We start from the raw sequence: 26,578 nt of genomic DNA on the forward strand, positions 1-26,578 counted from the left end.
TAACATCTTAATTTAATTTTATTTTTTTCAGTGTTCCGAGATTCAATGTTTATGCACCACACTTCCTGGTGGTATTTAACTAGGTAATCTTTATCTATTTGGCATCCTGTTTGAATAGGCTGAATTAGGGAATATGAGTATTAGTAGTATCATTACTACTAATAAATCGGCATACCTATACTTTTTATTCTTTATGTTTTTTTAATTTTTACCCTTTACATAAGTCAAGAGTATGCTTCTTTGTCAGTTTGACGAATGAATTATAGTTTTCCTCCAACATTAATAAGCTCAAAAATATAGTCAGTAGTTCCAAACCATCATGAAAAGCATCCATTTATAATGAGATGTATGGGATTATTAAAAGATGACAGATTCTCATGACTTTTTTTTCCTTTCTTTTTTTTTTTTTTTTAAGATTTTATTTATTTGACAGAGAGACAGAGATCACAAGTACTCAGAGAGACAGGCAGAGGGAGGAGAGGAAGGGAAGCAGGCTCCCTGCCAAGCAGAGAGCCCGTTGTGGGGCTCAGTGTGGGGCTCAATGTGATGCTTAATGTGGGGCTCGATCCCAGGACCCTGAGATCATGACCTGAGCTGCAGGCAGAGACTTTAACCCATTGAGCCACCCAGGTGCCCTTTTTTTTCCCTTTCTCAAAAGAAAGTTTTATGCCAACGTTACATTGCCTGTCACCTGTGCTTGTTACTACTCTCTTTTGGCAGTGTTGTCAACAAATTATATTTTTATTTCTACCTATTAGACTATCTCATGGCATGTTTTGTATAGCACAGTAATTTTATATAATTAATGAATTTTTTTTTTAAAAGGCGGGGGTCACCTTGGTGGCTCAGTGGGTTAAAGCCTCTGCCTTCGGCTCAGGGCATGATCTCAGGGTCCTGGGATCAAGCCCCACATCAGACTCTCTGCTCAGCGGAGAGCCTGCTTCCCCCTCTCTCTCTGCCTGCTTCTCTGCCTACCTGTGATCTCTGTCTCTCTGTCAAATAAATAAATAAAATCTTTTAAATTTTTTTTTAATTTTTATAATTATATTTTAAATTTATTATTTGTAATGGTTAGAGGCAAGTGACACATTCTCTTTAAATACAACTGGAAGGGCCCTTGGCAGCTCAGTCAATTAAGCACCTACCTTTGGCTCAGGTAGAGTCCTGCATCAGACTGCCTGCTCAATGGGGACTCTGCTTCTCCCTCTATCTACTCTTCTGCCCTGCATGTGATCTCTCTCTCTCAAATAAATAAAATCTTCTTTAAAACAAATAAATAAATAAATAAAAATGCAACTAGAAAAAAAATCCAAAATCATCATTTGCATTACCAAGGTGATAACTGAAAATTACACTTAAGATTGTACTTTATATTTTATTTTCCTTTTTAAAGATTTTTTGGAGTAATCTCAACAGCCAACCTGGGTCTTGAACCCATAACCCTGAGATCAAGAGTGGCACACCCCACCAACTTAGCCAGCCAGGGACCCCACCTTTTTATTTGAAAACATAAATATATAACATACCAACCAGCTTCATAATGTATGGTATTAAAATGTCACAAGTTAGGAAATTTTGTTTGAAATTTTAACTTACCACATTTGGGGTATTTTTCAGATGTACTGGAAACTGATGATTTATACCATTATAGACTGCATGGGTTTGGCTCCCAGCCCTCCCGCGTATAAGCTGTGTAGCTTTTCACCTTTCTAACTTCAATATTACTTTATAAGATAAGAATGATAAAATATTTGCCTTATGGGATTGTTTTGATGATTAAATTTAAATTAGTTAACATTGTAAAGTAGCAGGTAATAATTGCTATGTAAATTTTTGTTTGGTAAAAATATATAAATATCACCATGCTTTCATGAATACTCAGACATCCTTTTAAAAGCAGCAATTAATAGGATTATTTCCTTAGCAACAATACACAGCTTTGATACTACCAGTATGATGCAAGTTATCCTCATGCTGCAATAATGAGAAACTTGGTTAGTAAGAATATACTTGTATACAGAATATTACACAAGTAATCTACATGAAAATGCTTGTTGCACAACTTAAGCCTATCCTGCTAAACGTTTCAACATTCATATTTTAAATTTCCAACTCCTAATAAACTGCCTTATGGATGTCTCTCTGTCATGCCAAATTCGTGTTAACTTCTTATCTCTAATAATGGCACCATCACTCTCCCAGTAACCTGACATGGAGAATGGACAGTAGACTCTTCTTCCCTCATCTGTTCATAACCAGTAACCATGTGTTAATTCTTCCCTTAAAAATGGTTCTTGTGCCTTTTGTCTTTACCTCCCCACTACTGCCACTCCAATTCACACAATTTCTCTTGCTCACACTGATGCAGGACTTCTAATCCATCTCAGTCCAGTCTCCTAGTGTGGAGAGCATTGCAGTACAATGGTCTCTCACCATTGGTCCTCACTCAATGAGCTACAATTTGCTTCCACCCCTATCATTCCTAGGAAGCTTCTCTTGCCAGGGTCATCAAAGATCTGTTAGTTATCAATGCCACTGTATACCCACAATCCTTATCTAACTAGACCTCCTCAAAATTCCCTCCTCCAGGTTTTCAAGACTGCTCATTTTCCTGATTTTCCTCCCTACTTTTAACTGCGTCTCCTTCTGTATCTCTTCCCTGGGGCTTTTTCTTTTTCTTTATCCTCTAAATATTGGTGTTTCTTGGGTTTTTATCCTTGGCTGTCTTGGCTTATAATTCTTCACTAATGTCTTACTGCTCTCAAACATCTACAATGCACATCATTGTAAACTCCATTAAAACAAAGCCTAGATTTCTCTTGTTCTGAATTCTACCCCAGTGCCTACAAAATTAGGCTCAGCACTTTTCCTATACTTGTGTCCCAAGTCCCAGACCTATATCCTAGTTGCTCCATGTACCAGCTGTAACCTTTAATAAGGCACCTGTGCCACACTTTGGTAATTTTTACAAAGAGAATAGTGAGACCTACCTCAGAGTGCTGCTGTGAGAGTTAAGTGCTTGTAAAGTACTCTGCATATTACATGGCACATGTAATTATAAAAGTTTAGGTGTGTTATTATTGTGTATCTAACGTTTGCTAACCAACTCCTCCCGTACGCCAAATACAACATGTCCCAACCAAACAAACCCCTACATCAACCTACTCAGTCCATCTTGGTTAATGACAAACCCAGGGAAGCAATTACCTAAGTCCTCTCCCATTCTAGTGAGTCAAGTCATCTTTAATCTCATCCTATGAACCACCTCCCTCCATCTCTATGGCCATAGCCCAAGTTCTGGGCTCTCTGTCTCACATTACCCACTCCTTGCCCTTTTGCCCCCACTGCTGCCAGAGTGATCCTTTTGAAATATATATATATCCTGGGGCGCCTGGGTGGCTCAGTGGATTAAGCATCTGCATTCAGCTCAGGTCACGATCCCAGGGTCCACAGGGAGCCTGCTTCTCCCTCTCTTCTCCACTCATGTTCTCTCTCACTATCTGTTTCTCTCTCTCTCAAATAAATAAATAAAATCATATATATATATATAACATATATATGTATATATAAATATAAAAAATATATATTTATATATATATCATTTTATTCTCAGGGTAAAACACACAGCCTTCATGAACTGGTTGTTGCCTTCCTTGCCAGATTTGTCTTTCATGGCTCTCTTACTTTATCTTCTAAAAGCATGAAGGACAAAAACCAGAGTAACAGTAACAGCTGGCAGTTAGTAAGGAAATGAAAACTTAAAAAACTTAAATAAGTTGCCATCTAGGAGAAAAAAAAGGTGGGACACCTGGCTGGCTCAGTTGGCAGAGCATGCAACTCTTGATCTTGGGGTTTAAGTTCAAGCCCTGTGTTCGGTGTAGAGATTATGTAAAAAAAAAAATAATAATAAAATGTAGGAAAAAGAAAAAAGTAATGGGTTGCCCATAGTCACAAAGCAGGTATGAGGCAGAGCCAACCTCCAAAGTTAAATTTTTCTCCAAAGCATGTGTTTAATCACTACAGTATGCTGTGATTCAACTGCAGTTGTCTTCCCAAAGACACATATCATTTCCCTCTTTGACACCTTCGCACGTTTTATTCCCTCCATGAGGAGTGCCTTTCCCATTTATTTTACATATTCTACAAAATTAGGCTCAAAAGATCCTTTCATTAATTAATTTTAAGACCACTTTTTGCTAGAATTTTGCCTCTGAGTAAGGGATCAGAGAAGAAAAGGACTTAGAAAATTGACTTTTGGGGAAAGAGAACGGTGAAAAATGGTATTTAAAACTGAGGGCATTTAGATGGGATGTAACAAGTGTCAATTTCCTTCCGAATGTAAAGAAGTAGATATTATTAAAGATACAGCTCAGAATACTTTTCTGTAAAATCTCCACTAACTTCATCTCTGGACAAAACTTAATATTCATCATTTACATACTTCTAATGTAGCTTCAACTGTATTGTAGGAGCATCTGGGTGGCTCAGTCAGTTGAGCATTGGACTTGTGGTTTCGGCTTGGGTCATGATCTCAGATACCTGGGATGGAGTCCTGGTGAGGTTCCTTGCTCAGGGGGAGTCTGCTTCTGTCTCTTTCCCTCTCCCTCTGCCCCTCCCCACCAAGCTCATGCTCTCTCTCTCTCCCTCAAAAATAACTAAAGCTGTATTAAACTGTATAAAACTGTATTGTATTTGTTTATTTAATATCTTCCCTAATTCTTTTTAAAAATTTTATTTATTTATTTGTTTTAAAGATTTTATTTATTTTTATTTATTTGACAGACCGAGATCACAAGTAGGCAGAGAGGAAGGCAGAGAGAGAGGAGGAAGCAGACACCCTGCCGAGCAAAGAGCCTGATGTGCGGCTCCATCCCAGGACCCTGAGATCATGACCTGAGCCGAAGGCAGAGGCTTAATCCATTGAGTCACCCAGGCTCCCCCCTAATTCTTTTTTTTTTTTTTTAAGATTTTATTTATTTATTTGACAGAGAGAAATCACAAGTAGATGGAGAGGCAGGCAGAGAGAGAGAGAGAGGGAAGCAGGCTCCCTGCTGAGCAGAGAGCCCGATGCGGGACTCGATCCCAGGACCCTGAGATCATGACCTGAGCCAAAGGCAGCGGCTTAACCCACTGAGCCACCCAGGCGCCCCCCTAATTCTTTTTTAAAAAAATTTTATTTATTTATTTGAGAAAAAGAGAGTGCCCACATGCACTTTCATGAGCTGTGGGGAGCAGCAGAGGGATAGGGACAAGTAGACTACCTGCTGAGCAAGGAGCCTGATGCTGGGCTCCATCCCAGGATCTGGAGATCACAACCAGCTTAATTGACTGAGCCACCCAGACACCCCTAATGTCTTCCCTAATTCTTGAAGATAGGAATGAATCACATGATATAGGGGTTTTAAACACAGGGCCACAGGGAGTTTAGCAAATATATATCCAACAAACGTTTATTGAATGTTAATGCTAGAATAAGATCCATTTCACAAATTTATTAAAAAAAAAAAAAAACTAGGAGTGGCATCTCACTGCCTAAAGCCCTGGTATCTTTTTTTTTTTTTTTAAAGATTTTATTTATTTATTTGACAGACAGAGATCACATATAGGCAGAGAGGCAGGCAGAGAGAAAGGAGGAAGCAGGCTCCCCAATGAGCAGAGAGCCCGATGCGGGGCTCGATCCCAGGACCCTGAGATCATGACCTGAGCCGAAGGCAGAGGCTTTAACCCACTGAGCCACCCAGGTGCCCCAAGCCCTGGTATCGTAATCTAACATTCAAGGGGCTCCACAAAAACAAACTCACTTGTCCAAGCCTTTCTCTTGCCTTTGAAATGAACCTCCTACTCCATCCAGTCAGACTGGCCTATACTTCAGAACCCCAAAGCATCATAAACTTTCCCCCTTCTATGTTTTTTCTTCCCTTTATCTCTTTTCCTCTTACACAGTATGTTAAAAAACAAAACAAAACAAAACAAACAACAACAACAATAAAACCAAGACAACAGGGGCGCCTGAGTGGCTCAGTGGGTTAAGCAATCTGCCTGCAGCTCAAGTCATGATCCCAGGGTCCTGGGTTCGAGTTCCACTTAAGACTCTCTGCTGAGCAAGGAGCCTGCTTCTCCTTCTCCCACTGCCTCTCCCTCTCCCCCTGCTCATTCTCTCTCTCTCAAACAAATAAATAAAATCTTAAAAAAACAACAACAAAAAAAAGACAACAGGCCCAAATGGAGTCATTAGTGCTAAACCTCGCATCACCAAACTGAGACTCAATTACAGTTTCTACTCTCTCAGAAATGGAATCTTAAACCAGTCAGTCAATCAGGAAATGTTTGATTAACCCTAGTTAGGTAATTTGCCAGACAGGCTCTTGCCATCTCCTAAAGGAATTAACTTTGCAATAACTAACCCACTTTTTTGCCTGGTGTAACTTCCTTATTCCGACTCGGCACTTAAAGTCTTTCATTTTGTAGAGTTCTTCCAAGCTTTTCTATCTGCTAGATTATTGTTATCTGTTGCCTGATTTGAAGTGATTTTTGCTTACAGAGCCTTTTACATTTTTTAAATATGCATCAGTTTATCTTTTTTTTTTTTAAGATTTTATTTATTTATTTGACAGAGAGAGATCCCTGCTGAGACAGAGAGAGATCCCTGCTGAGCAGAGAACCTGATGCGGGACTCGATCCCAGGACCCTGAGATCATGACCTGAGCCGAAGGCTGCGGCTTAACCCACTAAGCCACCCAGGCGCCCCTGCATCTTTATCTTTTAACAAGGATTACATAGCCTTTAAAGCTCTGGACACAACCTGGTAGTTCATAAACCAAATTAGACTCACAGACATGTTTGGCTTGACTTGTAGTTAAATTTTTTTCTGAACTAAACGTCAATATTCAACAATCAGGAGCTTTTGAATTAAAAATTAAATACCAGATTTTCTGTGAAAACTGAGAGGCTGGGTCGCCTGGGTGGCTCAGTGGGTTAAAGCCTCTGCCTTCGGCTCGGTTATGATCACAGGGTCCTAAGATCGAGCCCCGCATCGGGCTCTGCTCAGCAGGGAGCCTGCTTCCTCCTCTCTCTTTCTGCCTGCTTCTCTGCCTACTTGTGATCTCTGTCTGTCATATAAATAAATAAAATCTTTAAAACTGAGAGGTTAAGGGGCGCCTGGGTGGTTCAGTGGGTTAAAGCCTCTGCCTTCGGCTCAGGTCATGATCCCAGGGTCCTGGGATCGAGCCCCGCATGGGGCTCTCTGCTCAGCGGGGAGCCTGCTTCCTCCTCTCTCTCTGCCTGCCTCTCTGCCTCCTTGTGATCTCTGTCTGTCAAATAAATAAATAAATAAAATCTTAAAAAAAAAAAAACTGAGAGGTTAAGCAGACTTATACTCCTACAAAATCTCAATTGCCTGAAACTGAGTAGAGGCTGCCCTCCTTGGATGGGCTGGTCTAATGTCACCCCAGCTGGTGTTATTCCTGTCAGAATTTTAGCTTGTGACTTCTGTGTTGAGAATTAGACCAACTTCCAAAACGTTCTAAAGTGTTTTCCTAGACCCCAGAGGCCCCACAAATCCCAATCACACTTTAGCACAAAATACCTATTATTTATATTACTCATCTGTAATTAATCCCGTATTACTTTATGGAAACTCTCATATTATTATTCTGATATTACAAAGGACAAAGAGAGAAAGGTTTTGAGCCAAAGCAGAGAGAACCCAAAAAAAAAACCTTATGGGGTGGCAATGGTCATTATTGATCATCCATTCAACAGATATTTGTTCTGCTCCTAATCTAGGGATTTTCAGACTACTGAGACAATATTGCTGACATAGGACCAGGAACCATAATAAGCATTTGACATACATGATCCCATTTACGTTCACAACAATGCTATGAAGTAGACATACCCATTTTCCAAATGAGGAAACAGAGGAGGACCAGGCCTCTAACCTAAGTTTGTTTGACTCCAAATCTTACAGTCTGGTTTTTTAAATTACTGGGTGATTCCATTTTTGTTATCATTGCCATGGTCCAGAAACTACTATTTGTTTGGTTAAGCCCAGAAGCTTGATTTTTCACAGTGCAACCTGAGTTGATCAAGCCAACAAGGACTAATTCATAGGAGCTAAACTCTCAAGGGACGTTTTGATCAAAACGTCACATTATTATTCTACCAGTTAGATATTCATGTTAACAAGTCACTGCATTCTGTTTTATTTTTTTTAAGATTTTATTTATTTATTTGACAGAGATCACAAGTAGGCAGAGAGGCAGGCACAGAGAGAGGTAGAATCAGGCTCCCTGCTGAGCAGAGAGCCTGATGTCCGGCTTGATCCCAGGACCCTGAGATCATGACCTGAGCCAAAGGTAGAGGTGATAACCCACTGAGCCACCCAGGCGCCCCATCTGTTTTATCTTTTAACACATGAGTGGCTAGTCATCATTGAAAGCAGTTTAGTAAGCATGGCATCACTGCAGAAGCAGTTAATTAAATGATTTTACTGGCTAGTTGATCCAACTATTCAATTTACTATGCCACATTAGAAACTTTCAAGGGACCAGACAGGTATCAGGCCATCCAGCTGTTCAGATGACTGCTACCCTAGATAGTGATTGAAGCACACGATGTCAAACCCTTATATTTTGGAATATTCTCTACGACTCTGATCCATTTTATACTGATTTGGTTATTTCATTCTCATCTTTCTGGGAAGCACTTCATAGTAGGCCTCCTATACTACTGTGTAGTCATATTTTTATTTCACTCATAGATGCTTATGTCTTGTCTTCCTAACCAGATCATAACCAATTTGAGGGCAGTGATGATAATATATTTGAAGAGTTTTGCTCTATGTTCCCATTTTATTCATAAAGCCACATAGCAAAGTCATCCACGTTAATATTTTTCCCTACCTTTTTTTCTTTTACAAAAGGTGAAATCTCATGTTAAGGTGAAATCTCATGTTAAGAGAAGTAAATTGATTTACTCAAGCTTGTAAAATTAGTGCAGGACAGGTTTTGGTCCTGGGTCTTGTGGTCTCCATTCATCACAATTACTACTACACTAAGCTGCTTCTGCGTGACCATGCTTAATATTCCCTTTTGTGCCCCAAAGCACCATGTTGTAGATAGTCAATAAATATTTACAGAGGTTTATTATTGTAATTAGAAGCCAAATGAGTCATAATTCCTACTATATGCATATAAACAATTACCAACTATACTTCTCAACAATGCAAGTGGTTATTATCTGATTATTACTCTAAATGAGTATTTCTCAATGTATGGCCTGGGGAATACCTGCATCAAAGTCACTTAGGATGCCTGTCAAAACTGCATATTCCTGGGCACCTGGGTGGCTCAGTGGGCTAAGCCTCTGCCTTCCGATCATGGTTTTAGGGCCCTGGGATCGGCCTGCGACCGGTTCTCTGCTCAGCCAGAAGCCTGCTTCCCCCTCCCTCTCTGCCTGACTCTCTGCCTACTTGTGATCTCTCTCTCTCTGTCAAATAAATAAAATCTAAAAAAACCCAACAACAACAACAACAACAACAACAAAACTGCAGATTCCTGGGCTTTTCTCCAATTCTATTGAGTTGAATTCCTGGGCTTGGAGCCCAGAAACATGCATTTTTAAAAATTAATTTATTTATTTAAGGGGGTGGGCAGCAGTACAGGGAGAGAGAGAATCCCAAGTGGATTCCCCAGTGAAGGCAGAGCCGGCCTGTGGGACTTGGTCTGACAACTGAGATCATGACCTGAGCCCAAATAAAGAGTCGGACACTTAACCGACTGAGACACCCAGGTGCCCCCCAGAAACATGCCTTTCTCTTAAAAAAAAAAAAAAAAAGATTTTATTTTTTTATTTGACAGAGAGGGATCACAAGTAGGCAGAGAGGCAGACAGAGAGAGAGGAGGAAGCAGGCTCCCTGCTGAGCAGAGAGCCTGATGCGGAGCTTGATCCCAGGACCCTGAGATCATGACCTGAGCTGAAGGCAGAGGCTTAACCCACTGAGCCACCTAGGCACCCCCAGAAACATACCTTTTAACAGTTTTCTCATGTGTTAATCACACTGAAGTTTGACAATCACTGATCTTGGGAAGTCAATGTCAACATATAAAAATAATAGAGCAGAGGATATATTTCCTTGATTCTCAGATACCCTCAATTGTAAAAGTTTGCCATTGATTTAATAACAGCTTTTGAAGAGAATAAGAGAAGAGCATTAAATGTTCACAAAATGTTTAATACCTGGGTGTCTGGGTGGCGCACTCAGTTAAGTGTCTGACATGAACTTGGGTCATGATCTCAGGGTCCTGAACCAAGCCCCATATTGGGCTCCATGCTTAGAGGGAACTCTACTTCTTCCTCTCCTTCTCTCTCTACCCCTCATCCCCACTTGTGCGTTCGTTCTCTCTCAAATAAATAAAATCCTTTTTAAAATGCTTAATTCTGAATCTAGAAAATTTCAAATATTAAGATAGTGAAACTTAGACCTGAGGAAATGCAACGATTGTATTTTTTAATAATTGTATTTTAAATGGTATAGTTAAAAGAGGGGATTTTAAAGTTGGAAGTTGGACATAATTTGAGTAGACTTTAAAAGCTAAACTGGAATTAAGAGAAAAAAGGAAAAGACATTTTGAATTAGGGAAACAAAATGAGCCAATAATTTGCATAGGTATAATGAGTTCAGTGAGTGAGCAAAACCAAATCTTCTAGAAAGAGAGTTATTATTATATTTTAGTAGTGGATAAGGCTGTTAGATAGAATAGGGATAAAGAAAAACTTTGAATGCTAGACCAACTCGTGACATTTAGTGGTTAAAGAAGTGTTTTTAAGGGTTTTCAGTGATAGATGGAAATACTGAATGCATTGTTTAATCTGGCAATATACACAATGTACTCCAAAGAAAATAAACTATAGAGAAATCAGTTAGCAGGTTTTCTCCAGCATATTCACTGACCTAGGACAGCACCAGAGAGAATGGAAGGCAAGCCTTAGGTAAAATATTGAAAAGTCAAATCCTGATCAGACCTAAACATTTGGAAATCTATTAAACAGAGATTCAGTTACAAGGACATTGATTGTAGTGAAGCTCATAATAGTAAAACAATTGAAATGTCCAAGAAGCAGGGATTGGTTCAGCCATACAATGGAATATTATTAATTCACTAGGAATGTTGTAGGTGAATGTATATCAATGCATAGAGATGTCACTATATATGTATTTTTTTTAAGATTTTATTTTTTTGTAAGTAAGCTCACACCCAACGTGGGACTTGAACTCTCAACTCCGAGATCAAGAATTGCAGCTGTGCTGAGTCAGCTATACCCTAAGATGTTCATAATATACTGTAACTAAAAAAATGTGTTCAAAATGGTCCCATTTTCATTTACAAAAACATGTATGTGTTCAGATGCCTTGAAAATTTGAGAAGGACATACATACAGTGAAGTATCACTAGTATTATCTCTAATATTTCATTCCACATAGTATGATGAAGAGTAGTTTTTCCTTTCTTTTTTTGCTTCTATGTGTTTGCTAATTTTTCTAAAATGAAAATCTTTTGTATTAAGAAAGGACAATTAAATATTTACTCACTTTAAACATTTTAAATTTAAAAACAGGACTTGTTGACCATGACGAATCTAAACAAAAATACTTGAATGTTTTAAGCCTGGATGCCAGAGACTGATATTAAGGTATAAAAATGTGGGAAAGACAAGAGCAAAGAAGCATTTTGAGATCCGAATAGCAAATTATGGTTTTCTTTTTTTTTTTTTTAAGTTTTTATTTATTTATTTGACAGACAGAGATCACAAGTAGGCAGAGAGGCAGGCAGAGAGAGCGAGGAGGAAGCAGGCCCCCTGCCGAGCAGAGAGCCTGATGCAGGACTCGATCCCAGGACCCTGAGATCATGACCTGAGCCGAAGGCAGAGGCTTTAACCCACGGAGCCACCCAGGCGCCCCCAAAATATGGTTTTCAACATGATTTTGAAGTTATACACAAAACACACAAGTGCACATGCACGCACATACACCCACAAACATGTACACCCCCTGTCAAGGGAGAATATATGGAAAAAATGGCCAAAAAACTACTTCAGATAGCTCTGGGTGTGTAATGAAAAACAAAATTGGCTATAGAAGGTGAATTGAGAAGCATTCTGATCTTGCTAAGTTTATTTATTTGCCATTGGGGTGAGGAAGAGAGGCTTACCCTAGTGCTAGAATAGTAATTTTCAAACTTTACTGTGAATCAGAAACACCTAAAGGTCTTGTCAAAGCACAGGCCTCTGTGTCAAAGCACTGGCCTCTGTATCGCTGGGCTACACACAGAGTTCCTGCTTCTATAGATCTGGGGTGGGCTTAGAGAATTTTCATTTTTAGTAAGTTCCCAGGTGATGTTAATACTACTAATCCAAAAACCACACTTCGAGCATAACTGTACTAAAATTGAGAGAAATCTAGCAAACTGGTAGGAGTGTTTTTTTTTTTATAAGATTTTTATTTATTTGACAGATCACAAGTAGGCAGAGAGGCAGGCAGAGAGGACTCCCCACTGAGCAGAGAGCCCGATGCGGGTCTCGATCCCAGGACCCTGGGATCATGACCTGAGCCGAAGGCAGAGGCTTTAACCCACTGAGCCACCCAGGTGCCCCGGTAGGAGTGTTTTTGAGGAGATGTGTCCTAAGGCATGGTATATTTGATCCAAAAACAAAACCTTAACCATTGTCATAATACCAGCACGATAGGGATTTTGAGATGAAAGTGATGGAATATAATCCTTGAATGCATTCCTGATCAGCCTATCTAGACCCAAATTTAGGTCCCACTCTTAAAAAGAACTACATAAGCAAAATTTTTTTAAAAACTATTTCACCAATACTTAGCATAGTAGAGCTATAATGAAGGGAAAAGAAGGTCGTTTTCTTCCATTCACCATCATGCATCTTTAATACCACCAGGACAGACTAGCATCTGGTGAAGCAGCATGGAGTAGAAGCAGCACCTGGCAGAATATCATAGGATTGGATTTGTTTCTGAACAGGTGTGGGACTCCTCATGGGGGCTCTCAGAAATAATTAAATAGGGGGATGTACTTTGCAGGAGGCTGGAATTTCTGCATAAGCAGTTGGGGGCCACAGCCAGCACAATTTGAGTTACATGGAAACACTTGATTTTAACTCACAATTTTACCACCATATCTTGAGCAGGGAGCAAGAGAAAAGAAGAAAAGGCATATATGCCCCACACCTGTGTGATCTGCTCTGACCCAATTTTGGTTCAGCTAATAATAAAGAATCTTCAAATTATTTTTAGTAGAACCATAAGAGTCAAATAGTTTATATAAAAACAAAGTAGTTCTCGGCCCTATCCCTTCACACTTCTGAGTGCTATTCTTTAGAACCAGTCCCATTCAACTCCTATTCTTTAGTTCTTTACCTCCCATTTCTGAGTAACATGATAACACTCGGATTTCTTCATTTAAAAACTGTAGAAAAGTGTTTACTGATTTATTCCTATGGGAGATGAGGATTTAGGAAGAAAAATACATAGGCCAGGGAATAATTAGAATGCTGATACATCCTAGTAGTAAGATGATAAAGACTCAGCAAGGTGGGGGAGGCTATAGGTGAATGAAATAGAAAAGGAGTGTATAATGTCAGTAAGACTTGATGGATGAGTATGATTAATAATCAGTAAATAAATTAGGGTAAAAGTCAAAGATAGTACCAACTTTTCTGTCATGGTAGCTAAAAAAGCCATGATCCAACTTAAAAAAACAGAGTACTTTAAAAGAATAATCATTTTGAGAGTTAGAGATTTTTCTTTTTTTCTTTTTTTTGGTTTCTTAAGCCTGAGGTAACAATTGGCCTGTGATTTTAATTAGGGTTATGTAGCTTAATTCCTCAATTATCTAATACTAAAAGATTTTTCTCATCTGAATTTTGATGTTATTGCTTATACCACTCAGTATTTTTTTTTTAAGTAGGCTCCACACCCAGTTTGGAGCCCAACATGGGGATCGAACTCACAACTGTCAGATCAAGACCTGAGCTGAGATCAAAAGTTAGACACTTAACTCAGCCAGGCAGGTGTCCACCACTCACTTAGTATTAATTATTAACTGAAATATTCTCAACATTTCATGTGAATATATCTTATTTCCCAAAACAGATTTGGCCCTTCCAAAAAGTAAAATCGATGTTTTACACTTGTTTTCTCCCATATCTCACTCTCTGGCACTGTCAGTAACCCCATACTAAGGATACTTTTTATAGCATATTGTATAGACATCATTTGAAAAATGGTAAAGGATACATTAAAATCTGTGATCAGTATTCTAAGATATGAGAGGTCAGGTGCCTTTAAGCAAGAAAAAGGAACTAGAAAGAATTCTTGGAAATTAAATATACAATAGTACCAGTAAACAATGCATTAAAAAGAATTAAAAAAAAAAAAGATAAAGTTGAGAAAAATCTCTCAGAAAGTAAAACAAAAAGATAAATAAAATAAAAGAATAAATAAGAATTATTAAAGAAATGAAAAAAGAAAATTTTCCAGAACTGAAGAACTTAGTTTCTACATTGAATGTGATCACCAAATATGCATCCCCATGAATAAAGAAAAACCCACCCAAAAGTATATCAGATACTGAAATATCAGAACACCCAGAAGAAAGAGACTATCAAATAAACTTCAGAGAGAAGACGTAAGTTCTATACAAAAGTTCTGGAGTAATCAAACTATTATAATCATCTGGAAGCTAAGAGATGATGATCGATGACTTTAAAATGAAGGAAAACTATTTGCAACATCGAATTTTATATCTAGCCAAACTGTAAATATAAAGGTAAAATAGAGGTCTTTTTTCAGACACACAAAGTCTACAAAAATGTGTTTCCTATGCCTTCTTTCTCAGGAAACTAAATAAGAATATGTTCCAAAAAATCAGAGAAAGAAGAAATCCAAGAAAGAAAGGAATCAACATGGGAATGAGGAGGAAAGAACTCTAAGACAATAGTGAAGGGAAGTCCCAGGATGGGAGCTGTGCAGCAGCCCTGTGAAACAGTAAATTTAGATCAGAGTAAGAGAAGTGTTTGAGGAGGGATATACCCAAGATTAAAATGGATCTGAAAGGCAACCTCATAGGTTTGACTGGTAAGTCTTTGGCTGAGTTAGTGGTAGGTGAAGAGTTAAGCAAAAAAGGAAACAATAAGGTAATTATTAATTCCAGGAAAAACAAAAACTTTAACAAAACAATAAATGTAATCATAGTCATAATAAAATACCCAACTTAAATGGTAAGTAATATTCACATAACTTTTAAGCTGTGAGTACCTTATTTAATCAAAAATTTTTAAGTAATTGGGAGGTTGGAACAAGAGGAGGAAGGAAGGTATGAGAGAAAAGAATAAATCCTCATCTCCCTTAAGAATAAATCAATAAAATCTACAATTTTTAAATGAAGAAATCAGAGTATAATTATGTTACTCAAAAGTTCAGGTATAAGGAGCTAATGAATACCTAGGAGTTGAAAGGGACTGCTTTGAAAGAACTAAAAAATGTAGAGGAATGGAGCAGGGAACTGCTTTGTTCTTAAATAAACTATTTGACTGTAAGACTGTTATATCCATAACTTGGAGAATAATTTAAAAATTTTGGGTAGTAACTATTATATTTTAAAATGGTATATTTTACTTTACATTTAAGTGAAGATATATACAAGCAGAATGAGACATTTTCAGCATGTTGTCTTCTGGGATTTCTCCCTAGGTGACACTCCCCACCTCCTTAGAAAAATAGCTATGCACATTTTTGCAAACTTAAACCACTCTTCACCACTGTTCATGTTGGCTTATGTAATTCCTGACAACATATAAAAAGAAAAATTGGTTCTGTTTCTTTCTATTAATAAAATTATTAAATTATGCATGTGAGCATTTGAAACACATGAAACATTTAAAACAGTGAAAACTACCAGGACAAGTACAGGCCTATCTAAGCAGGTTAAAAAAAAAAAAAAAATAGTGAAAGGCTATTATTTGAGACATGTGTGCCATACTTTTTGGCTCTGTGGTTTCTGGCCTGTAAATGACCCCATCATTCAATTTATTCATATAATATACCCTCACTTATTTATTTATATTATTATTTTTTTAAGTAGGCTCAATGCCCAATGTGGGATTTGAATTTACCAACCTGAGATTGAGTTACATGCTCTGACGGATCCAGCCAGGTACTCCTATAATATACCTTTCTATCTACTTACATTCAAGGCATCATGCTAAATTCTGAATTAACTGAAATCTCTAATATTCTCATTTGCACTTAATGGCCCTAAATACCATAAAACGCTTCATCTATCATCCAGCAGCGTAAATCTTATAAACTCTACAGGCAAAGCAACCCTGGAACCCCAAGATCAAGAGCCACATGCTCTGTGGACTGAGCCAGCCAGGAGCCCCCAGCAGCATGTATCTTAATCTGTTAACATTGGCAGCCTTTATTCAGGGCAAAATCCTGATTTGAACAATAGTCTTTATTGCTTATAAATTGATATGGAGACCAAAAACACATAAAACTTCCAAATTCAACATTCTGAAGATGCTATTATCTTTTTAAAATTTCCTCTTTTCCAGGAGTTGGATAAATATCACAATATTGTGTTAATGCAAAAAGGTGGAAGAAGCTCCATCTTCTGTATTTTCAGGAAACCATACTTCTCAAGCAAGTATTAAAAATAATGCAATAAGAAAAAAAAATTACTAGACAGTAAACCCAACGAAGATATAAACCCTTTGTCTTAATCACCTTAGCATCCCCACTGCCACAGTATCCAGCAATGTACTTTGTCCTGAAATGTGTTACATGAGTGAATGAAACTAGTTTGTAATTTTGTCTACCTTCTCTAAAAGAAATAAATACCATTCCATTAGGTGTCAGGTAATAAGCCACTTGTCTTGTCAACTGTTCTATCTCTTGAGCCTAAAAAATGATGATGAAAGACTAAAAAAATAAGCGGCGGGGTGGGGGTGGGGGCGCGCTCCTTGTCTAGAACATGTCAGAATAGGATCCGAATCCCATTTTGTCACCAAAAAAACGTCAGGCTACTCCGTCGTCTCGGAAAATTGTGTGGCTTTAAGACGACTCAATTCTAATTAGAAAACTCTTTCGAGAACAGGCACTTCCCACTGTATCCAAAGTGAGGCCAAGTTAACAAAACCGCAAAGACTTGGCTAATTCAGGCACAAGCTAATTTATTATTACTGGCCCAAATCACCTCCTTTTTTTTTTTTTTTTCCCTTGCTGTGCAGGCCAATATCCACAACCGCACTGACGCCTCGAGTAGGGCGAACGGTTTCACCAGTAGCTGGTGGGGAGCCCAGTTTTTCTCAGCCAAAACCCTGGGAGACTGGGATTTATGCGGTGTAGTAATCCAAACACCTCGAGTAGATTCAAGCCTTTAAAAATCTGCATCTCGTAAAAAAAAAAAAATCCTTCAATTTTCCCTATTACAAGCCGAGGAAACAAATCTCCTGAGCTCTTCGGGGACGAGCCCTTTTCCAAATAACACAGACACCGCCAACTCCCCACCCTTAAGCCCTAACTGGGCAACACACAACCCAGGTCTGAAGGGTCACAACAAACTGGACGCCGTCCGCCTCGCCTTTACAGAAGTCGCGCGCGGTCGGGATGCCCCACAGTTCCACTTCCGGCCACAGAGTGAGAGGATGTTTTCCTTCTGGTCACGCCCTCCTAGCCACGCCCGCCACGCCCCCCGCCTTCCCAGCTCGAGCTCCCGCAGGCGGGCGCGCAGGAGGGGCGGAGCCCGGTGGGGGCCTCTACGCCGTTCGGCTTCACCCGGCCGCGCGCAGGCCCGCCCCGAGCCAGCGGATTGTGCGGTGGCGCGCGCGCGCGCGCGCGCGCGGTGCCCTCCCCGTGACGTGCCTGGCCGAGGCCGCGCAAGGGCGCTGTTGCTGCCAGTGCCGCTGTCATGGCGTCCGAGGCGCTGGCTGAAGAGAACCCGCCGCGGTCTCCTTAGAGCAAGGGGCTGGCGGCTGGGTATGGAGAGCGGCCCCGGGAGCCTGCAGCCGCTAGAACACAGGGTGGCCGCCGAGCCAGCGCTAGGGACAGGTTCTCCGCAGGAAGGGCAACCGGAGACCAGGCTCGCCTCTGGGGATGGTCCTGGAGTATGGGCGACGGAGAACAGCGGCGGGAATGGGCAGGGGGCGGCGGCCGCCGGGAGGAGCCTTTTGGACTCGGTTTCTCCAGCCAGCTCTCCTCAGGTTCCCGGACCCTGCAGCTCTTGCCCGGGCTTGGACTTAAAGGAGAGTGATTTGGAGAACCCTGCTGCCCAGAAGACGCCTCCGAGAGGGCAGTACAAGGTGACCGCCTCCCCGGAGACAGCCGAGGCCGGAGCGGACCATGGGTCGGGTCCGGCCGGAGACGCCGGCCCCCGCCCGGATCCCGCCGGCACCTGCGGGGCAGAGTTGGCGGCCGCCGGGTCCGAAGAGCCCAGCAGCGCCGGCGGCCTCAGCAGCAGTTGCAGCGACCCGAGCCCTCCTGGGGAATCGCCGAGCCTGGACTCCCTGGAGTCGTTCTCTAACCTGCATTCTTTCCCCAGCAGCTCTGAGTTTAATAGTGAGGAGGGAGCTGAGAACAGGGTCCCCGGGGAGGAGGAGGAGGAGGAGGAGGGCGCCGGCGCGGGCGCGGCGGTGTTGCCTGGGGCAGTGCCTCTGTGCCGCGAAGAGGAGGAGGAGGGGGAGGAAGCTCAGGTACTGGCGGCCTCCAAGGAACGCTTCCCGGGACAGTCTGTCTATCACATCAAGTGGATCCAGTGGAAGGAAGAGAACACACCCATCATCACTCAGAATGAGAATGGACCCTGCCCTTTGCTGGCCATCCTCAATGTTTTGCTTCTGGCCTGGAAGGTACATTCTGCAGCTTTCTTATTTCCTACCGCTTTTGGGGAGGGGGAAACGGGGTGAAGAATCTGCTGCATGTCAGCTGACAGCTTCCTCTTTTCTTTGCTCATTCACCAGTATTCTGTTCCTTGAAATTCTTTATGGGACTCCTTTTGTCCAAAGAATATTCTTCTATGTTATTTCGTAAAGATTGCCAGCAACCCCAGGTCTCTCTAGTGTTTAAATAAGAGTTCAGCCTGATGTACTTAAAAACAACTAGGACTTAGAACATCCTAAATCCTAGGATTATTTTTTTAAACTATATTTTTCTACGTTTCCTTCTTACTGACCTTGTCCAATATGCAAAAGAGTGAAGAATTGGGGAAAATTATCTTCAGAAGTTACCATCAGTTCTTGTTATCAAGAAGGAAGTTTTGATGGTTATGTTTAGTCGATTTTCTAACTAATACTTGTGACATTTCGTTGTAGATACTAAGGAAATGGTGACAGGGAAGATGTGGCCTCTTTGACAAATTCCATTTAAGGGAGAGCATTGGTCTGAGCCCAATTACCATAACTTCTTGGTTTTCAAAGATTGTTTTCATCTTATGCTTGATTTTTACTTTGGCTCTGCTTAAGTAGTTTGGCATTATTGCTAGTAACCTCGCATCAGAATATGTTAAGGGAACTAAAACTATAATGAGTAAAATAAGGAAAGACATATTCAAGGTAAAGGAGCAACAACAACAACAACAAAAAAGGAATGGCTTTTCAAAACTTAATTATATCAAGGACTCAATGAGTTTATGTATAACTGAAGTGTCTTACCCAAGCTTGCAGTTTTAGGGTGCTGAGAAGAAGCGTCTTATAGCACCCATTTTATTTCCAAATTGTAATTATATCTGTTGATAAAATGTTTCCTAGAAGAAGAAAAAAACCTGGATTATTCTGACCAGTTAGGAAGAAAATCAAGTAAAGGGAATAGTATTTATTACGTGCCTTCATTTTCCTGTTACTAGCAAGGGCTGATGCAAGAGAAATAAGATTAGAAACCTTAGAAGTATCCGGTACGTAAGGGCACTCCAGTGTTTGTTGGAGGCTCTGCCTGCTTTTGAAGAGCTGTTGAGCCATTTGGGGTTACATCATCGACTTACTTGAAATTATTAAAGGACAGTGCAGGACAAAACACTGTAAGTGCATATAAATATAAATATGTTTATATAAATACAAATTTTTAGGTTATAGAAAACAGATGGAAATGTACTAGAAATTCCAAAAGGGGAAAGTTTTCTTTGTTTTGGCATAGTCCCGGAGAGCTTCATGGAATTTGTGGTCTTGAACCAAGCTTTTAAGGAAAAGTAGAATTTAAAAGAATAGGGAAATGGAATCCTGGGAGAGGGAAGGTTGTAAACAAAAGGGATGAAAATAGAATGGATAGAGAGAGAGAGAGAGAGAGAGTGTGTGTGTGTGTGTGTGTGTGTGTGTGTGTGTTTGAATGACAGAAGTGGTAAGTTCATACTGGTGAATCATAAATAAGATTGAAAAGGTGAAGAGCCACTTGATGAAGGCCCTAAAGGGTTAGAGTCTGGTTAGACTTGATATATGGGCCAAAATCCCCAGGGGTTTTTTTTTTTTTTAGGAAGGAATAACAGTTTCCTTTGGGCTTTTCTCTTCTCTTAGTTTCCATACAGTACTGCAGAAGTTGGGAGGAGCTCCTTCCCCTGGTCTGGAATTTGGGGAGATAGATGAGCATTTAATTGTCTTTTTCAAAGACGTGGCCTGATGGAATAATCAAACATTTGAGTTCCCGTTATGGGTGAGGTACTAGAAATACAAAAACAAGATGTAAGTCTGCCCTTCTGTAGCTCGCTGTTAGTGGGGAGACAGACATACAAATAATTACAATGCAATGTGCTAAGTTCTAACTATGCTTTGGAATTACAGAGAAAAGAGTAATGGGATGGGATGTGTCAAGCGAAAGCTTTATAGAAGAGGTAACCTAGGAACTGGGTCTAAAGGATGAGTAAGAAGGCCTTTCAGGCAGGGGGAATAGTGTCTTCAAAGATGGTGAAGTAGAAAAAGATTTGTTCTCTTTCCTGATTCCAACCTTGATGGGGAGTGCAGAGGAAGAGGCGAAGGAAATGGCAGTGGCAGAACATAAAATTGATTGGTTGGGTTAGACTGTTAAAGAGCAGGCATGCTAATTAATTTAGAGGATATTTTATAAATCTGTGGCTTTTAGCCTTCTTTCTGCCTCCAGGCTATGGCTACACACAAATGTTACTCCTCAGTAAGCATCAGTAGGGAGACAGATAAAGAGATGCAAGGTCTGATAAAGTGGTGTTTTCTAAGTGAGCCAGGGGGCTAGATGTCAGATCTGTTTTCATAATAATACTAAGATGTAATTTGTCTTTTCATTCTCATTCTTTCACAAGTGTCAGTGGAGTTTTCCAGGTTCTGTGATGTGTGGTGACATCATTCCTCTGACTGGAATGTGTGCTTATGTATTCTTCTGTTTAAAACTTTTCTCCTTTTTCATTTCTAGTATGGTAAGTATGAGGAGATAGAACCAACATAGACAAAAGTTCTTTGGAGAACTGTAATTTTTAGGCTGTAATGGTCCTCACACTAGAAGGTCTGAGAAATACTACAGTAAAGAAAAATAATAAATACATTATAAAAGTAGCTGTCAGATTTCAGAAGACCCATTGCTGGTGCTGTTTACACTTTATATTTAGCTGATAATAGGGAACTATTAAAAATTACTGGACAGAGGAATAAGGTGACAAAAGTGGTCTTGTTTGAGATTAGACTAAGGGTAAGATTGTAGCAGGAAGAATGGATAAGGATAACCTTTTTGGATGGGGACTTTTCTGCCCCTTCTCTTTGATAAAGATAATGTTGCAGCCTAAATGATGAACTAATCACTAACCGGACATAGGAAATGAAGGAGACAACCCCATCTTTTCTAATCTGGATTGATTGGGTAATTCAGAAGATAGAGAATATGTTTTAGGTGGGAGATGTCAAAGTTGGGTTGTGTCAAGTTGGAAATGTCTGATGGGGGACATGATAATATAAATATCCTTATGCCTCTGAAAGCATGGAGTGGGTCTCCGGGAAGAGGTCAAATTATAGAGGAAAACTGAACAGGGGAATTATTGCATAAGTGTAAGTATGGTAGCTTACTTGCTGTAAGTATGAGAATAAATGAATACTCCTTAAGGAGAGGTGAACAATAATTCTCAACTTTTTTCCACCCCAATATATGTGGTGAACAGCAAATTGCCAGCTTAATTCCTTCCTGTAATCCCACCCTGTAATTCCCCATGCCCTCTTCAGTAGATATAGAAAAACAGAGGAACAAAGATTAAACTTGCTGTGGAAAAGGGCATGCTAAGCATTAAGGGTGAGAGAGTGTAAAAGAAACTAGTATAGGCATAATTTAAGATATCATGGAGAACTGGAAGTAGGACAGTGTCGTGATAGTAGTCTTGGAGAGAGAGACTGTAATAAAGCAGTCAGTTATCATTGTCAAGTGCAAAAGCATCAAGGAGCTATTGGAATAGGAAAGATTTTTGCTAAAAAAGGACAGGTGTGAGGACAAGGTTGCTAAAAGTTAGGATAAAATGACTCCTTACAAGTTCTCTTCAGAGGGAAGGAACAGCAATCTCATTTTCTGAAGTAATGGAAGGAATGGGACAAAGAAGATAGAGAGAAAGGTCATGTTAAGAGAAGTAGGGGGACCTGAGTGACTCAATCAACTGAGCTGCTGACCCGTGGTTGTGGTCATGATTTTAGGGTACTGTGATTGAGGGCCTGCATTTTTGAGCTCCACCCTTAGCAGAGAGTCTGCCTGTGGATTCTCTCTCTCCCTCTCCCTTTGCCCTTTGCCCCTTGCTCAGGCACGCTCTCTATAAAGTAAATGAATTTTAATTTATTCATTAAATTTAATTCAAGCTCAAATTTCTAATTCTGTTTCACTGACAGCAGGGAAATTTACCTAAAATTATGCTTTGGAATAAATTTCATTTTGCTTCTTTACTTTACACTATACTTGTTTTTTTTAATAGTTTTTCTTTAGTCTTTCATTTTATCTTTTGAAAACAATGCCATCTATAGGTATATTTGAGGTTGTGACCCATTTATTTAGAAGTGTTTAAGGGTGCCTGACTGGCTTAGTCGATCAGTAATGCAACTCTTGATCTTGGAGTTGTGAGTTCAAGCCCCACATAAGGTATAGAGATCACTTAAAAATAAAATCTTAAGGGGCGCCTGGGTGGCTCAGTGGGTTAAAGCCTCTGCCTTCGGCTCAGGTCATGATCTCAGGGTCCTGGGATCGAGCCCCACATCGGGCTCTCTGCTCAGCAGGGAGCCTGCTTCCTCCTCTCTCTGCCTGCCTCTCTGCCTACTTGTGATCTCTGTCTGTCAAATAAATAAATAAAATCTTAAAAAAAATAAAATAAAATCTTAAGGAGCACCCCGGTGGCTCAGATGGTTAAGCGTCTGCCTTCGGCTCAGGTCATCCTGATATCAAGCACTGCCCCTCTTCCATGGGGCTGTCTGCCCAGGGGGAGTCTTCTCTTTCTTCCTCTGACCCTCCCCACTGCTTGTGATCCTGCTCCTGTACTTTCTCAAATGAATAAAGAAAAAAACTCAAAAATCTCTAAATAAATACATAAAAATTTTTAAAGAAAAGTAGTACATTTTTTAAAGTGATTTTTTCTTTATTCATTTGAGAGAGACAGAGAGCAAGCTGGGGTAGGGCAGGGGGAACGGGAAGAGAGAATCTCAAGCAGACTCCCCGTTGAGCAGGGAACCTGGCACAGGGCTCAGTCCTAGGACACTGGGATCATGACCTGACCTGGTGTGGGGCTCTAGCCCAGGACCCTGGGATCATGACCTGAGCTAAAGGCAGCCACCCAGGAGCCTATACATATGTTTTCTTTTAGAAAGAATTTTATAGGTTCTGAGACTCAAACACTGAAAAGTACTTCAGTAAACTTAAATACATTGATTGAGGACAGATAGTTTTGTAATAACTAATGATTACGTATCTAATCACTATGTAGCATTTTAGTAGAAGAATGAATGTACTGTTCTGAATTAGGATGCTGGAAGCACATCTCCTACATAGCCGTTTTGGGTAGGCAATTCTTCTTCCCGGTTTTCTTTGCTTAATAGAAGCTGAGACCATCTCCTACTCCCAAGTCAAGGGAGGAATGCCAGGATTCTGAAGCAAGATTTTTTTTTTTTTTTATTAAGCTGGTTTCTCCAGACATTAAACCTAGAAAATGAAAAATAAGGATTGATATATTTGATGCTATAAAAAATGAAAAAGCTGAGGGGCACCTGGGTGGCTCAGTCAGTTGAGCTCTAACTCTTGACTTCAGCTCAAGTCATGAACCTGGAGTCATGAGATCAAGCCCAGAGCTGAGTGTGGAGTCTGCTCAAGATTCTCTTCCTCTCTGGGGTGCCTGGGTGGCTCAGTGGGTTAAAGCTTCTGCCTTGGGCTCAGGTCATGATCTCAGGGTCCTGGGATCGAGCCCCGCATCGGGCTCTCTGCTCGGCAGGCTCCCTTCCCTCTCTCTCTGCCTACCTCTCTGCCTACTTGTGATCTCTCTCTATCAAATAAATAAATAAAATATTTATTAAAAAGAAAAAGATTCTCTTCCTCTCTCTCTCTGCACTGCACCCCCCATGCATGCGCTTTCTAAAAAAAAATTAATAAATAAAAGCTGAAGGTTAAAAAATATAACAAAATTACTCCTCCTTTTCCCCCAAAACACCCCACCAGGAACTAAACCAAAACACACTATAGGCCGAGGGAACTATTTACCAGATGATGTGTGCATTTGTTAATTTCTTCATTTCTAAGGAGCCCTTATAAATTAGAAGAGATGAGCAACCCAATAGCAAAATGAGCAAAAGCCATTACCAGAAAATTCAGAGAAGTGCAAATGGACATCATCTCTCTAATGAGAGAGATGATGATTAAGGCACCATGGAGGTAAATGTCTTGCCAAGCAATGAATTTTTGCTCTAGTTCTCCCTCCTTCCTTGACAGCTTTTCCCATACCCTCTTCAGATACCTATTCTTGCTTTGGACTTTGTTTTACTTTCTTTTCCTTTTAATTTTTTTTTTTAAAGATTTTATTTATTTGACATAGAGAAAGAGAGTGCAAGCACAAGCAGGGGAAGTGCAGAGGGAAAAGGAGAAGCAGACTTCCCACTGAGCAGGGATCCTGTAGTGGGCCTTGATCTCAGGACTCTGGGATCATGACCTGAGCCAATGGCAGGTGCTTAACCGACTAAGCCACCCAGGCCCCATCTTTCTTTTTTCTTAAACTTCCTGACTTGTAAGAACATTGCAATCACTCAATTTTCTCTCATTTCCCTTTTCTTTATGTAGGCACAAAGCTCTTTCGAGGCTTTCCAAGTGTGTTTATTCCTCATAAAAGTGGAAAAACAGATGGTGAGCCAAAGATTCCACTTTAGCCTCTGCCCACTTTTTTTTTTTTTTAAATATAGATCTTGTAAGAAGAGAATAATAACTTCACACGGAGGTGTTTTGTTTACACAATAGATGCAAATAACACTTATGAGGCTTTCATTTTCAATCTCTGAAGCATTAGGATTGGTATAGTATCTGGATTTGTGAGATAAAGTAAATGGATACAGGCTGATGACAGTATGAATAATGCTGGTGGCTGTAGTAGATTTGTTCTGTAGGTAATAGCTTGTCCTATTAATGTTGGGTTCATGGGGCGCCTGGTGGCTCAGTTGTTAAGTGTCTGCCTTCTGCTCAGGTCATGATCCCAGGGTCCTGGGATTGAGCCCCTCATTGGGCTTTCTGCTCCATGGGAAGCCTGCTTCCCCCTCTCCCACTCCCTCTGCTTATGTTCCCTCTCTCGCTGTATCTCTCTCTGTCAAATAAATAAATTAAAAAAGAAATCTTTAATGTTGGGTTCATTTTCTCCTCTTTCCTTGGTCTGAGTGGGTAACTTTCCCATAGCCTTGTCTATGTTGAGTCCCAGATAAAGAACATTTGAGCATAGGTGGTACCAACAATCATAGAGCTTTGAAAACTAATAGTACACAGTTATTTTTATGACATGCATTATACGCATTTCCTTTTAATTTTCTCAATCCCATCACGAAAATCCTTAGGTAAATATAGTTCCTATTTTACATATATACAAAACTGAGGTGCATAAAGTTTAAATAACTTGCCCAATTTAAGATTATAAGATTATCACCCACTCCAGAACTTAAGCTATTACTTGGGATATTTGGTTAAATATCAAGATGCCAGCACATCTGCTGGACAATAGGTCTAGAACAAAGCAGGTTGGAAGAACAAGTGATAAAGTCAGAGAAGCAGAAATAGCCTTCTTGATTCCTTAGAACAAATCCCGAGGATCTGGTACCAGTTGTTCTTTATACAAACTCTGTCCATTTTTAGCTCCCTATACTTTATCCCATGTCCTCTGAATTATCTGACACTTCCAACTTCTGAATGTAAATGAGCTGGAGTGAATGAGCTTGCCTTTCCAGTCATAGTTTATTAAATACATTCTTTGATATTTTCATTAATTAGTAACTTCTGTCTCTACTACCATTACTCTAGTTCAAGCAACCTTCCTCTCGTCTGGATTACTTCAGTAGCCTTCAC

General features: G+C 40.1%; 1 protein-coding gene across 3 annotated transcripts in view; it reads left to right on the forward strand.

Moving 5' to 3' along the window:
• The first annotated feature begins 17,832 nt into the window (after nucleotides 1-17,832).
• The window catches only part of MINDY2 (MINDY lysine 48 deubiquitinase 2), a 74,773-nt gene continuing 66,027 nt past the window's right edge, over nucleotides 17,833-26,578 (forward strand). Inside the window, exon 1 of one of the 3 annotated variants that reach the window (XM_032342681.1) lies at nucleotides 17,833-18,930. In XM_032342681.1, the coding sequence (XP_032198572.1) occupies nucleotides 18,064-18,930 (867 nt within the window). In that variant the 5' untranslated portion in view covers nucleotides 17,833-18,063. The remainder of the gene's footprint in view (nucleotides 18,931-26,578) is intronic. The other 2 variants (XM_032342680.1, XM_032342679.1) reach the window with 2 other exon arrangements.

This window comes from Mustela erminea, chromosome 5 (assembly GCF_009829155.1).
Source record: "Mustela erminea isolate mMusErm1 chromosome 5, mMusErm1.Pri, whole genome shotgun sequence".
NCBI classification, from domain to species: Eukaryota; Metazoa; Chordata; class Mammalia; order Carnivora; family Mustelidae; genus Mustela; species Mustela erminea.